This window comes from Natator depressus, chromosome 13 (genome assembly GCF_965152275.1).
Source record: "Natator depressus isolate rNatDep1 chromosome 13, rNatDep2.hap1, whole genome shotgun sequence".
NCBI classification, from domain to species: domain Eukaryota; kingdom Metazoa; phylum Chordata; order Testudines; family Cheloniidae; genus Natator; species Natator depressus.
The window spans coordinates 34,287,157-34,302,476 of record NC_134246.1 but is presented as its reverse complement, the minus strand read 5'-3'; the positions used below and the strand labels follow the sequence as shown (position 1 = coordinate 34,302,476).

Here is a 15,320-nt window from a genome sequence, read left to right as displayed (position 1 = left end):
CCCCAGATCCCTAAATGGCCCTCTCAGGGATTGAATTCACAGTCCTGGGTTTAGCAGGCAAATGCTCAAACCACTGAGCTATCCCTCCGCCCCAACCCACAGTATCCCTGCAGCACAACCAGGGCCTGAGAAGGAGGCCCGGGACCTACAAGGAACAGACTGTGAACTGCCCTGACATCCAGAGACACTCTTGTGATGTTCCCTGTCACAGAGTAGGGTGACGTGTTTTCCTTTCATCTTTTCCATTTTTCCTTATTCTTTTTAAAAATAATTGTTGATTAAATAACTTGCATTTGCTTTAAATTGTGGGAAATGATCTGTGGGTCAGGGAAGCATCCAGTGCAGAGAGTGTACCCCGCAGTGGGGACACCCTAGCCCCTGTCCTAGGTGACCACAGCAGGGTTGGGGGTCGAGCCCCCCAGGAATCTTGGGCCCAGCCTTGTTGGGGTTACGAGGACTCTGCCAGGCAGGAGAGTGGAAGGGGAGTCCTCAAGGGCGGGGAGGCCTCTGGGTAAAGGAAGCGGGAGCGAGGACTCAGATCCTTCCACTAGCCCACTTCACTGGGGTAGTGCAGAAGCCAGGAAAGTTCCCCACAATAGCGGGACCATTCCCCTGCTTACACATAATCATGCATTCAGTCTAGCCATGCAGGACTAGTTGACGCTAAAAAGGCTGTGCCAGCATAGCTGTACTGGCAGAGCCTCCTAGTGGAGCTGTGGTAAATAGCGACCTAAGGAGCTTTTGCTGGTATAGGTAACCCACCTCCCCAATGCTTTGCGCAGTGGCAGTATCGTAGCCAATGAGGTTAATCCGAGGCGCGATTATTGCTAATTGAAAACTTTTCCCAATATAGTCGGCATTGGCAATTTGACAGTCTCTACCAATGATTAAGCGATTCCGGTAAAAGGTCTCTTCTGTCAGCATCTGCACAGGATTTTCCACACACAGAGCAACAGAGTTACGCTGGCAAACCTTTGCAATGTAGACCTGGCCTCTCTGACACACACACTTTATGCACACACACATTTTACATCCCGATGTGCATTTCCTCATGCAGACGTGCATGCACCTTATACACACATACATGCACTCTACACAGACGCACTGGGCAGACACATTGTATACATATTCTCTGTCTCTCTCACACACATACATATGCATAACTCTGTTTATCAGTACTTGACTGGCACGACAATCTACACATACAAATAACTATTAAACAGTGAGCACAAGGACAAATTGGCTGGTGATCACAAACACACACAGAAACATGCATAGCCATACTCAGTGTGATGGGGGTGTTCATGCCACACCGCACCTGAAAGGGTTAAGGTATTTGGCATGGGTCTAATTAACCTGCTAGGCTGCACCTGGGGGACAACCAGGCTGGCTAACCAAGTGCTGCAGAGCAGGTGCAGGCTAGGCTTGTACAAAGCCAGTAAGCTGAGAACAGAAAGGGGCTGCAGGGGAAGTAGTCTGCAGTCACTCTCTGGGAGGAGGGACTTCGGGCTGGAAAACCTAGGGAGGAGGGAGCCAGAAGATAGAGCAGAGAAGGCGCACAGGAAGGCACCCAGGGAAACAGAAACAAGGTCTGAGATTGAGCAGACTGTAGTTGCTGGACATAGGGGTTCCTGGGCTGGAACTCAGAGCAGTGAGTGGGCCCAGGTTCCCCTACCAGCTACTGGGAAAGTGGCACCGGACCTAACCAGGGATTGGAGCCTGTCTGGAGCGGCATGAGGTCAGCTGATCCACTGGCACTGTGATACCCCCAGGAGGGGAAACACAGAGAGTGGCCGGGATGGAGGGTCAAGTCCCGAAGAGGCAGCGCGCTGAGAGTGAGAGGAGCCGTGGGGACAGTACATGACAGAAGAAGTGCCAGACTAACAGTCTGTGCAGCCAGGGGGAGGTGCCCTCACGATGTGTAGGCATACATATCTATCTACAGACATACGGAGAGCCAGACAAAAACCCGTACCCATACACATGCCAATTCATAACCCGCAGCCACCCACACCTCTACAGGACTCATCCCCTCCCACTGCGGACAGCAGGGACATGCACGTACACACATACATTCACACTCTCTCACACACACACACACACACACAGGCTTATTCTCTCCAGCAGGTGTGGCAGGGACACACACACTCACAGCTGGTACCATTTCTGGTCATGCTCCCCAGAAGGAGCAGCCATGTTCTATCCTAACCTCCTATCAGTGATCCCAGGGCACTGTATCTTGCTGTGATGTCATGATCCTTGGGATACCCTCCTCCACCCCCCACGAGCTCTTTGCACTTCCCAGGATTGGAGGCAGGGCTGGGGGGCAGGCAGGACAGTGAAACCGAGATGCAGAATTCAAAATGGGCTCATGCAAAGAACGTAACTAAAGCGACTGACTGTGGGTGGGGGCTGGGAATCCTGGGGGTTAATTCTCAGATTTTCCCTGGTACAAAACTTCCCCTGCCCATCTGAAAGAGCAGGCAGCACCCTGGTGAGATGCAAACCTCACAATGCTTGGTTTCCAAGGCCAGGGCGTTTCCCGCTGAGCTATGGAGCCAGCAGTCAGAGAAGAGGCAGAGGCAAAGAGAGACACAGACTCAGTGATGTTTTGCAGTGATTTACCCTGGGCTCCCAGCCAGGGCTCTCCCTGGCAAATTCCCCAGTCTGGGCTGGGCTGCAAGGCCAATTAGTTTGCCCACAAGCTTGTGGCTGGCTGACAATGGGTAGGAATGCTAGATATACACATGTGCAGTCACTCTCACGCACGCTATGGAAGGCAGCCGCTGTCGGCAGCATGGAGACTCACCATTGTCCTCCCCATGGGACAGCCTCCGGGAACAAGGCGCTGCACTTTAGCTCCGTATAGCTAGATGAAGTGAACCCCAGGTGGGGGCATCGGGCTGACCTTGGCCAGCTACATGGAGGTGAAATGTACCTGGGCTTCATCGCCAGGAGGATCGCAGACCTAGTTTGGCTTTGTTTCCCCTGGTGAAGAGTCACAGGCTGCGTGTTGCTCGTCTCCACCCAGGAATCATGCAGTCCTTTGTGTGGCGGCGTGTCCACCTGAATCCCAACTCTAGCTCCCACTCTGGTGGGGGGGGAGGAGGGGGCGGGCGGGGGGAGGACTGTTGGAAATGCAGCCCAGCAACTGCCGGAGAGGCTGGGAGCAGCTTGGCAGAAGCTCCTTCGTAGCCAGCTGGGAAGAAGCTGTGAGGACATGATGAGAACAGAGGGTCAGGGACCTGGGGAAGACCCTGATGGGCAGGGACAGGAAAGTGGCAGGAGCCCAGAGGAAGGGCCTGGGTCCCCCTAGCTCTCCCCAGACCCAGGGGAGAAGGGCAGGCTGCCAGGGACACCAAAGACGAGCCCCGGATGGGGGCCTCCTTGGCATTGGGGTCACCAGACATGGTGTTTCCCTGTGGTTTGGGCTGGACTCTGGATTACCCTGAAAGGGGCGAGAGCTGAGAGCAACCTGGCTGGAAGAGCAGGTCACAGCTGCCAATGGGCCCCACCTTGTTGGTCCGGCAGCAGGATTGGAGTGGGGAGAAGTGGCCGGCCGCAAGGGGGCATCCAAACGGTGAGTCTCTTTTCCCTGGGGGTACCTGCCGGGGAAGTCCCCCAAGCCCTGGAGAAGCATTCCAGCTCCCAGCAGGCTCTGGGGTCTGGGGAGTTTCCTTGGCCCAATCAGCAGCTGGAGATGGGCATGGTGGGGGGAGCACAGGCTGGAGGACGGGAGGCATTGGGGAGGTGGGAAGTTGGGGGACCGCAGGCCGAGGGAGGGCGGAGCTCAGTCAGGGTTCCCAGCAGTGGGAGAGGTGGTTGTGGGGGGAATTTACCCCTTTCCCCTGGGAGCCCTGTGAATCAGGAGACCTCACATGACACCCCCCGGAAAGAATCACACCACAGCCAAGTGCTGTGCTGGGAGCTGGGCCAGGTAACTAGCCCAATCAACGGTTCTGTGGCTTCGTGCTTGGAGCCCAGTCCTTAGCCACCCAGCGTTGTGAGTTCAGATTTCACTCAGGTCTTGTCTTTAAGAGAATTAACTAAAAGTCCCTTTCACCCTAGGACACTTCCCGGGGTACCCAGGGTTGTGAGGTGCCTCACCCCCGCCCCACACCCTTTACATGAGGCCAGCTTGTCGGGAAAGCACCAACCTCTAGGAACACAAGCGGTAACTTGCAGGCCTCGTTCTCTCCACAGGTGAGCTGTCGGCACTCGCCCAGCCTCCAGCCCTCTGGAGCACCCAGCCCCGTTCCAGCAGGCGCTCGGAGTGTGTGGGTTTGTGGTTCCCAAAGGATCATCACTGAGATCCGTAGTGCGAACAAGAATGAGTTGATGACCACTGAATAGAGGTTCAAGTGACAAGAGTCAGAATACTGGACACAAAGGGTGACGTATAAGACAAATCATAAGGTGCTTTCTAGAGACTAAACTCAACAAACAAAGCTTTCCCCTGCTGCCCACAAGTTCTTATTCCCAAGATCTTTCCCCAGTAGTTTCAGCCAGGGTAATCATGACCCCATCTCAGAAACCCAAGCCCTCCAGCAGCTTGTCCTGCAGGAATAACTGGGGGGTCCACTGCCCTTCCTAGGCATAAGTTCCAGAAGTTCATTGTCTTACCCCTAATGAGGAGTGCTGTTAACACTTACTGGTAATTGCCTCTCTTTGAAGATTTCACAATCCTTTGTGAGCATTCAGCTCGGACGTGCGGGTGGATCTCCACTACGCACCGTATGGGACTCAGGGTTCATGTGACCAGCCAGAGAGAGAGAGATGCTTCTCTTCCTTGCAGCCTGTCAGGAGAATGTGGATCGCTCTTTGGGAGCCTGTCTTAACTCACAGACCTAGAGAACATAATTTTTAGCAGAGATACATAACTCCTTAAATCTTCCCCAGGCATATGGCTTGCAATGATTCACAGGGCCAGTCTGATGCAGGCTTTTATTACAGACCCTGGCATGACATTTTCTGATGAACTAGAATGTAAATCCCAGACCCAGGGATTCCTGTAACCCATATGCCCTCTGCCAATTGGTGTCACAAGGTCCCTGGGTCACACTGTAGGTGATTTTATATTCACACTGGGCCACGCCCCAAGCAAAGATTCTGGCCCTAAATGTGTTTTTAATCTAATCTAGTGATAACACTAATAACTACCAAAGGCTGTTGGCCCCTCGTCTCTGCTCACTTCCTTCCCTCCTCTGAAGTTTGCTTCTGTTCTTTATCTTACTTTATTTTTTCAGTTTCTCTGTATGTAAAACAAAGATAAGGTGGAATAAGATTTAAAACCGATTGGATTTTTATAAATTTGGTTTGTTGGCAAACTGTAAAACAAACCCTTGACATATTTTAATCATTTATAAGATCTATAATCAAATGTTTCAAGTGCAGTAAAGGTCAGGTACCAAATAGTTACCACATTATGAGAAGTTTATATATGTAGTTTGCTATTGTGTGTGTGTGTTTGTAATTAAAATTTAATAGGGAAAAACGCTGATGATTAACTAATTAATTATCTACTTTATTAATATTCCTACAGGGAGCTGCCCCAGGGACTTCCCCCAGCTCCTTATCGTCTGAGTAGAAATTGCCCTCACAGAGCAGGAGCTGGAATCTCCCCATGTGATATTTGAATGCCGCTCCCAGCTGGTTTTTGGCAATGAATCGCTGATGGAGAGCGGAGCTGTGGTTTGCCTACAGGAGATGATGATGATGATGAATTCGCACCAGCAGGTGGCACAAAAGATCCATCAGCTGTGCAAAGGAGAGTGCTATGTGGTGACAATTGGAGGTGAGGTGCTGGCTGCAGGCATTTTGTTACAAGCGGCTTGTTGGGCTAAGAGCTATGGGGGGGAGAGGGGTCAGGGTTCAAATCCTGGATGAGCCCATTTTTTGGCAAATTGTGCTGTCAAGAAGACAATTATTACTGAAGTTGCAAACTGGTTTATAGTAGAACCTCAGAGTTACGGACTGACCACTCAACCACATATTTCATTTGGAACCAGAAATACGCAATCAGGAAGTCGCAAAGAACAAAAAAAACAAAACAAAACAAAAAAAAGAACAAATACAGTACAGTGCTGTGTTAGACGTAAACTACTAAAAAAATAAAGGGAAAACAACATTTTTCTTCTGAATAGTAAATTTTCAAAACTGTATTAAATCAATGTTCAGTTTTAAACTTTTGAAAGAACAACTATAACTTTTTGTTCAGAGTTACGAACATTTAGAGTTATGCACAATCTCTGTTCCCGTATCTTTGAGGTCCTACTGTAATACAAATTGTAAAAATCTATCCATCCAAACAACCTGTTTTCAATGTAGCTAAATGTGAAGTCACACATCCAGGAAGAGACCATGAGGGCTATACTGATAGGATGTGGGACTCTACCCTGGGAAGCAGTGCCTTTGAAAAAGATTTGGGGGTCATGGTAGATAGTTATCTGAACAGGAGCTCGCAGAGTGATGATGTAGCTGAAAGGGCTAATCTGACCCTGGGATGCATAAATAGTGGAATCTTGAGTAAGAGAAGAGAGATTAATTGGCCTCTGTATTGGGCACTGGCGCGACTGCTGCTGGAATGTCATGTCCAGTTCTGGCATCAACAATTGAAGAAGGATGTTGATAATTTGGAGAGGGTTCAGAGAAGAGCCATGAGAAAGATTAAAGACCAGAAAACATGCTGTATAGTGATAGACTCAAAGGAGCTCAATCTATTTATCTGAACAAAGAGAAGGGGTGACTTGAGCACAGTCTATAAGTACCTACATGGGGAATAAATATGTGATACCGGACTCTTCAGTCTAGCAGATAACATGATTCAATGGCTGGAAGAGGAAGCTAGACAAATTGAGAAGGAAATAAGATGTACATTTTTGTCAGTGAGGATAATTTAGCATTGGAACAATTTACCAAGGGTCGTGGTGGATTCTCCATTACTGGCTGTCTTCACATCAAGATTGAGTGTTTTTCTAGACAATCTACTCAAGTTCAAACAGGAATTAATCCAGGGCAGTTCTCTGGCCTCTTTTTTACAGGAGGTCAGGCTAGATCAGTGGTTTTCAAACAATTTTCTGGCAACCCAGTTGAAGAAAATTGTTGATGCCCACGACCCAACGGAGCTGGGGATGAGTGGTTTGGGGAGAGTCTCAGGGATGGGACAGAGGGTTGGGGTGCAGGGTGAGGGCTGAGGGGTGGGGCTTGGAATGAGGAATTCACGGTGTGGGAGGGGGTTGTGGGCTGGGGCAGGGGGTGCAGGAGAGGGTCAGAGCTCTGGGCTGGGGCCAGGGATGAGGGGTCTGGGGTGCAGGAAGGGCCTCCAGGTTGTGGGGGCTCAAGACTGGGGCAGGGGATTGGGGTGCAGGCTTACCTCGGGTGGTTCCCAATCATCAGCTCAGTGAGGGTGCTAAGGCAGGCTTCCTGCCTGTCCTGGCACTGCAGACTGTGCTGCGCCCCGGAAGTGGCCAGCAGCAGGTGCGGTTCCTAGGTGGAGGTGCGCAAGCGGCTCCACATGTCTCTCTCCCGAAGGCACCGCCCCCCCAGCTCCCATTGGCTGGGAACTGGTGCTGGGGGTGGGGGCAGCGCACAGAGCCCCATGACCCCCCACCTAGGAGCTGGACCTGCTGTTGGCTGCTTCTGGGGCGCAGTGTGGTGTCAGAACAGGTAGGGACTAGCCTGCCTTAGCCGGGCAGTTCCGCCGACGGGACTTTTAATCGCCCGGTTGGCGGTGCTGACCAGAGCCGCCGTGACCCAGTGCCTTACATTCCAAGATCCAGTACTGGGTCACGACTTGCAGTTTGAAAACCACTGGACTAGATGATCACAACAGATGCTTCTGGCCTTGGAATCTATGAATCCATCCTTCCTGCCTCATACACACCCATAGATCTATCTAAATCCATACACATCTAATTGTCTATCTATCTTAATTCATCTCTTTCTTCCTGCCTATCTGAAATTGCCTCTCCCACCACATAAAGAGGTACCTAAGTCTGTGTTGTTGTATCTCTCCGTCTTTTAGGATAGCTGTGTATCACTCACATATTCTGCAGTTGGCTAATGGCAAACAGAGATGAGCACAAGAGAACTGGAGTTGCCGCAAGAGAACAGACCCTGGGTCCGTCTAGCTTGGGAACCCATCATGGCTGTTGGCCTGGTCCAGCATAGGCAGGTGCAAGATCTCCCCTTGTGGGCAGTTCTCTGGATGGTCTCCCTTATACTGATGTTGAGAGAAGAGCAGTTTGCACTGGATTAAAAAAGAGCGGATGAAGATTCAGGAATCCTAGGTTTAATTCCAAGCTCTTGATGGGACGTGGGGTCTAGTGGGTTAGAGCAGGCCCAGAAGTGGAAGTCAGGACACCGGGGTTCTGTTCCCAAGACTGGGGTGAAAGGTTGAGATGGGGCTTGAAAACACTGACAATCTCACTGGAAAACCACAACACATTTCCAGCACTCTTGAAGTGTTCAGCGGCTTACATCCTTGCTATCCCCAGTGTGACTGCATTGGGGTGGACTAGGCCCAAAGCCCCCTGCTGGAGGCCTCAGAGTCCTACCACACCCATCCCAGGAAAGAAGCAGTGGAGAGGTCATCCAAGTAGGCTAGAGTGGCTGTAGAGTTAGCAGCCAATCAGAGAGGCTTCAGGGAGCAGCCAATGAGGGCCCAGCAGGCTGAAATAAAAGGAACTGCAGGGCCATAGTGAGTACAGTTTGCTTGCAGGGACTGGGCCAGGGGTCTCAAACTCAATTTATCTTAGGGCCAGTGCCAGTCTTTAAATCCTCCCAGCAGGCCAATAATGCCATTGAAGATGGTGTTCAGAAAAGAAAACAGGGGGAGGGATAGCTCAGTGGTTTGAGCATTGGCCTCCTAAATCCAGGGTTGTGAGCTCAATTCTTGAGGGGGCCATTTAGAGATCTGGGGAATTGGGGATTGCTCCTGCTTTGAGCAGCTGGTTGGACTAGATGACCTCCTGAGGTCCTTTCCAATTCTATGATTCTATTTTTTTTCCGAATTTCTTAGAAATAATAAAACTGTCACACAAAGTTATTCTTTGCCTGCCAGAGAGTTTTTAGTGTTTGTCAGACATCTGATGTGCAGCAAGGTGTGCATCAGATAGTTGTGTTTGGTATTTTGACTTGTTTATATTAATTATGGAAAAAAGTGACACTGTTTCCATGGCTGACTTTGCCCGGCAACTAATGATGCTGCTTCCATGGCTGAGTGTGCCCAGCAACTAGCGATGGTATCTCTGTCCCTCTCTCCGAGCCAATGGGAGCTGCGGGGGGCGGCACCTGCAGCTGACAGAGCCAGCAGCGTGGCTGCATCGGTCTCTCCTCTGCAGGCCACAGTGGGAAGGTTCTCGGGCTGCAGATGGCCCACATGCCGGAACTTTGAGCCCCCTGGACTGGGGGAACAAGAGGAGTTCCTGGCTGGCTGCAGGAGCTGAAAGGGCCTGGATAGATCAGTATTCTAGCAGGGACCACGAAGCAAGTGGTGCTCCTGGGTGGCTGCAAGGGCTAAATCAGATAGTTGCTGGCAGGGATCAGGGAAATGAGGGAATAGCTTCTGACTGGCTGCCAGGACTGACTACCGGGGAAATGGTCCAGGGAAATACAGTTAGTTAAAGGGACGTGGCACGTGGTTGGTACTTAGAGGGTCCCTAGGGTGGGAACCGGAGTACTGGGTGAGCCTGGGTCCCCACCCCCAACAAGGTGGTGTAGACAAGCCCGGGGAAGGGACTGTCTGTGAAACTGTGACCTCGGAAGGGGGCTGAACTCAGACTGACCCAGCTGGAGAACTGGGGTCAAAGGACTAAAGGGCAGGTGAAGAGCCCTCAGGGAGAAAGGCTTGGGGGTGCTGTTTCACCCCAAAGCAGGAATATTCACATGTAAGCTGGCCAACTAGGGTACTGAGGCCCTGTTGGTCAGACTGAGGACCAGAGCTTGGGGAAGACTACAGAGATGTTGGAGCCTGCGGAGGGCTACAGGACATTACTGAAGGTTTTGAGATAGGCCTGGTTGGACAGTGTACCCCAGAAGGGAGGGGCAGTGTAGGCAGTTTGGCCAGAGGACTGAGTGACTAAAGACCTGCCAAGAGATCCATCGGCTGGAGGGGGCGCTTGCGAGAGGTGGGTGGCGCCCTGCTGAAAAGAACTGAGAGATTGCGGTCACCATTGTCCAGAGACAGGGGGCACTAGCGAGAGGCAGATGCCGACCCCTTTACAGTGACATGGTAGTTGCTTTGCAGGTTTCAGGTTTTATTGAGTTTAGGGAGCACAGAGAATGGCAGGCAGGAAACAAATGTTCAAAACCGATGAAGAGAACAATGATAAACATAACACTTAACATGACGAACGTGAGGATTATACATTCTTAGACTGAATACACAACACCAGCAGCGTGAAACTGGCTGATAGTTCTTAATGAAAGGACACAGTTTGAGATGGCTGCTATTTGTCACAGAGGGGAGATGACATAGGGGCAGCAGAAGGTGGGGATGGTGGCAAGGGGCGGCTATACTGTATAATGGGCACTGGGGCAGCAGAGGGTGAGGGATGGGGAAGGGGTGGCTATACTGTATAATGGGCACTAGGGGGCAGCAGAGGATGGGGGTGGGAAAGGGGTGGCTATACTGTATAATGGGCACTAGGGGGCAGCAGAGGATGGGGGTGGGAAAGGGGCAGCTATACTGTATAATGGGCACTAGGGGGCAGCAGATGATGGGGGTGGGAAAGGGGCAGCTATACTGTATAATGGGCACTAGGGGGCAGCAGATGATGGGGGTGGAAAAGGGGTGGCTATACTGTATAATGGGCACGAGGGGCAGCAGAGGGTGGGGGCGGGGAAGGGGCGGCTATCCTGTGTAATGGGCACTAGGGAGCAGCAGCGTGTGATCAGGACATTTCAGTCCAAGATCCCTGCATCAGAAGAGGCAGCACCAGAATCCAAGGGAATTGGGAGTCACCTCCTCATCTCCCCGTCAGATCTGGCTCTCTGCAAAATGCACGGGGTGCTCATGCTTGTCGCATGCGATGACGATCATCCTAGAGTCCCGGGCCGCCCGGTACTGGCAGTTGTTGAGGGGTTTACCTCCATGCCAGGTGCAGGTGGTGATCTGGAATGGTCTCAGGCTCTGGCGCATGGCCTGCCTGGTTCTGGTTACATAGTTCCTGCCTCCATGGCTAGTGCAGATGGCTTTGATATCGTCGCTGTTCCCATGAATGAAGGTGTTTGTCTCCTTGCAGACTTTTGGCCCAGGATTTGGGTACCTCCTCCTGTCCTCCTCCATCATGTAGCGCATGCGGTTGTTGCAGTAGCGGTCGTCACGACCCTTGGGCTTTGCATCAAAGTGCTGCAGGAGGAACCGGTCATACTGCTCTTGGCTGGCTGATGCTCCCAACAGCACCAGCGCAGCAGCCAGTAGCAGCAGCAGCATGGGGGTCACTTTCAGAGCCATGGCTCCAGCCAGATGGTCCTGAGGACAGATGAGAACTTCAGAGCGGCCATACAGAGTCAGACCATGGTCTATCTAGCCCAATATTCTGCCTCTGACAATGGCCCTTACCAGAGCTTCAGGTGGAGTGTACAAAACAGGGCAATTATGCAGTGATCCACCTGTGTTTTCCACTCCCGGCTTCTCACAGTCAGAGATTCAGGGACACCCAGAGCATGGGGTTGCATCCCTGACCATACTGGTTAAAAGTCACTGATGGGCCTATCCCCCATAAAATTATCCAGTTCTTTTTTGAACCTGTTTATATTCTTGGCCATCACGAAATCCCGTGGCAACCAGTTCCACTGATTAATTATGCATTGTGTGAAAAAGTACTTTTTCTCGTTGGTACTAAACCTGCTGCCTATTAATTTCATCAGGTAACTCCTAGTTTTTGTACTGTGTGCCAGGGTAAATAACATTGCTCTGTTCACTTCTTCCACACCAGTCGTTATTTTATAGACCCCTATCATATCCCACCAAGTTGTCTCTTACACTGAATGGCCCTAATCTTTTTAGTCTCTCCTCATATAAAAGCTGTTCCACACCCTTGGTCATCTTTGTTGCCAGTCTCTAAACCTTCTACCGTCCCACTATGTCCTTTTTGAGATGGGGTGACCAGAACTGGACACAGTATTCAAGGCATGGGTGCACACTGGATTTATACAGCATCTTTTTGATGTTTTCTGTCTTATTTTCTGTCCTCCTCCTAATCGTTCCTAACATTCGGTTTGCCTTTTTGCTCACTGCAGTGCATTGAGCAGAAATGTTCAGAGAATTGTCAATGGACACTCCAAGATCTCTTTGGTGGTAACAGCTAATATAGACTCCATCCTAGTTAATGTGTAAGTGGGATTATTTTTTCCCAGTGTGTATTACTTTGCATTTATCAACATTGAATTTCATTTGCCATTTTGTTGCCCATTCACCCAGTTTGTGAGATCTCTTTGTAACTCCTCGCAGTCACCTTTGGACTTAACTATCTTGAGTAATTTTGTATCATCTGCAGACGTTCTCACCTCCCTGTTCATCCCCTTTTCCAGATCATTAATGAATATATTCAACAGCCCGGGTCCCAGTACAGATCCTTGGGAGATCCCACTGTTCATCTCTCTCTATTGTGAAAAATGACCATTTATTTCCACCCTTGGTTTCCTATATTTCAACCACTTACTGATCCATGAGAGTACCTTCCCTCTTATCCTATGGGTACTTAGTTTGCTTAAGAGCCTCTGGTGAGGGATCTTGTCAGAGGCTTTCTGAAAATCCAAGTACATCATATCAATTGGGTCACCCTTGTCCACATGCTTGTTGACCCCTGCACAGAATTCTAGTAGATTGGTGAGGCATGATTTCCCTTTACAAAACCTGTGTTGACTCTTCCCCAACAAATTGTGTTTATCTTTGTGTCTGATAATTCTGTTCTGTACTATAATTTCATCTAACTTGTCTGGTACTGAAGTTAGGTTTACCAGCATGTAATTGCTAGGATCACCTCTGAAGCCTTTTTTGACAATCAGTATTACATTCACAACCTTCCAGTCATCTGCCCCAGAGGCTGATTAAAAAGGTTACATACTGCAGTTAGCAGTTCAGCCGTTTCATATCTGAGCTCCTTCAGAACTCTTGGGTGAATCCCATTTGCTCCTGGGGACCAATCACTGTTTAATTTATCAATTTGATCTAAAACCTCCTTTATTGACACCTCAATGGGGGATGGTACTTCAGATTTGTCACCCCAAACAAATAGCTCAGGTGTGGGGAAACTCCCTCACATCCTCTGTAGTGCAGATGGAGGAAAATAATTAATTTAGCTTCTCCGCAATGGCCTTGTCTTCCTTGAGTGCTCCTTAAGCACCTTGGTTGTCCAGACGCCCCACTGCCTGCCTGTCTGGCAGGCTTCCGGTTTCTGATGGCCCTAAAAAAATGTTGCTGGTAATTATTGTGTCACTTAACTTTTCTGTGCTTCTGCTTTCCCCTTCTGTGAAATGGGGCTGACGCTCTTAGTTCCAGCCTCACCTTATTCCTTGAATGCCTCGCCCATCCCCACGGTATCAGGGCATTTTGCAATCTCCTAATCTAATACACCTGCAGTCTAGACTTTGGATTGAAAAGGAGACGTGGCATGTTTGTTTTATTTTATACAAAGCAGGAGTCCTTGACTCTGTTAGCCAAGCAGAGATCAGAAAGCTCTGCTGTTGACACAATTATTTTTGTTCTCTGCTCTTTCTAGGGAAACTATGACCCTTGATCTCTTCTCTTGGCAGGTAAATAGAGAAAAGATTGATTTTAAGCACTCTCTTTCGCTTTCCTTTCCTTCTGTGGTTGTTTCACCCTAGCCATATTTTAGACTGTAGGAGCAGGGAGGCGATTTGTATACTGCTTTGGTGGGAGCGATACTGGCATACTGCAAATACGGCACCCGGTTCTGGGGTCCACCTTCTGGAAAGGATGTTGAAAAATGGGAGGAGGAGCAGAAAAGAGACACAACAATGATGTAAGGGCTGAAGAAAATGCCTGAGAGTGAGGGAATGAAAGAGCTTGATCTGTTAAAGTATCTAACAGCAGACTGAGAGGTGATGACAATGTATAGGGACCTTCACGGGGAGGAAACACCACTCAGTGTCTGTTCAATCTAGCAGAGAATGGCAGAGAAAGAACCAAGGGCTGAAAGTTGAAGCCAGACAAATTGAATTTAGAAATAACGTCCCAGATTTTAATGGTGAGGATGAGGAATCATTGGAACAAATGACCAAGGGGAGCAAACTCCACCTTCTCCATCTCTGGCTGGCTTCCAATCCAGATTAGACAGCTTTGTGGAAGGTGCTTTACCCAAACAAAAGTGATTGGGCTCAGTGCTGGGGTAACTGGGTGAAATTCTCTGGCCTGTGATATACAAGAGGTCAGGTTAGATTATTAAATGGCCCCTTCTGGCTTTAAAATCTAGGAATGGTTCTGGTGGGAGGCAATTCACTGAGGGTGGTTCAGAGTGTGAACACACCAGCTCTACAGGGCTTCTTGTGGAAATGGGTGAGGAAGGGATGCCTGAAGGTATCTGGTCTCAAATTTCCCCCGGGTTAGACAGTGGATCCCACCCCAAAACTAATCCCCAGAGAGATACCCCCACTCAGAACCACTTTGTAACCCCCTCTCAGGGTATGTTCCTGTCTCTCTCGTAGCTGATCCCTAGAGGTTTATGAGGCTGTCAGATGGGGGACCTGAGCTGGGATTTTGAAAGGAGCCTTCCAGAGCTAGGTGGCCAAATCCCACAAGAGATCCCCTAACTCCCTTAGGCCCCTTTGCAGACCCCAGCCACAGTCCTCCAGCAGTAGCAGCTCATGCGCTTGGCATCAATGGATTCTAAATATCCCACAGGGACCCAGCTAGCGCTGGTCAGACGATCAGCCCAGCTTTGCACAGCATGGGAGGCTGAATGTCGCCCCTTGGCAATTGTGTCCTCTCATTTATTCTCCCTTTAAAGAGACACTTTAAAATGAGCAGACAGCTTGAGCTCTGAGCCTCCCTTTCTGCATGAACTGACCCAACCCCTCTCACCTGCTTTGTGTTTTGAAATTCTTCAGCTCACAGGTAAGATCTAAACTGGTGGAAACTCCTGCTCCAGTGCTCAGAGGAACCATAGTGGGGTCTGCCAAGCCCTTTGCTCCAATCTCTAGGTGACATATTCTTTCCTACAGGCAGGAGTCCTGAATCTCAACTCACCCCACTCTAAGCCACTAGACCCTACTCCCATCCCAGACCTGGGGATAGAACCCAGGAGTCCTAATTAAAATGGATTCCACTCCAAAAACTAATCCCCTGGAGTGTGTAT

At 50.0% G+C, this 15,320-nt stretch overlaps 1 protein-coding gene and 1 pseudogene across 1 annotated transcript; one reads left to right on the top strand and one right to left on the bottom strand.

Moving 5' to 3' along the window:
* Positions 1-770: 770 nt before the first annotated feature.
* Positions 771-895, top strand: LOC141997930 (U4 spliceosomal RNA; annotated as a pseudogene).
* A 10,062-nt stretch (positions 896-10,957) lies between these two features.
* LOC141997496 (angiogenin-2-like) lies at positions 10,958-11,455 on the bottom strand. The gene has a single exon (XM_074969874.1). The coding sequence runs from the start codon at positions 11,453-11,455 to the stop codon at positions 10,979-10,981; it is 477 nt and encodes a 158-aa protein (XP_074825975.1). The 3' UTR covers positions 10,958-10,978.
* Positions 11,456-15,320: the final 3,865 nt, after the last annotated feature.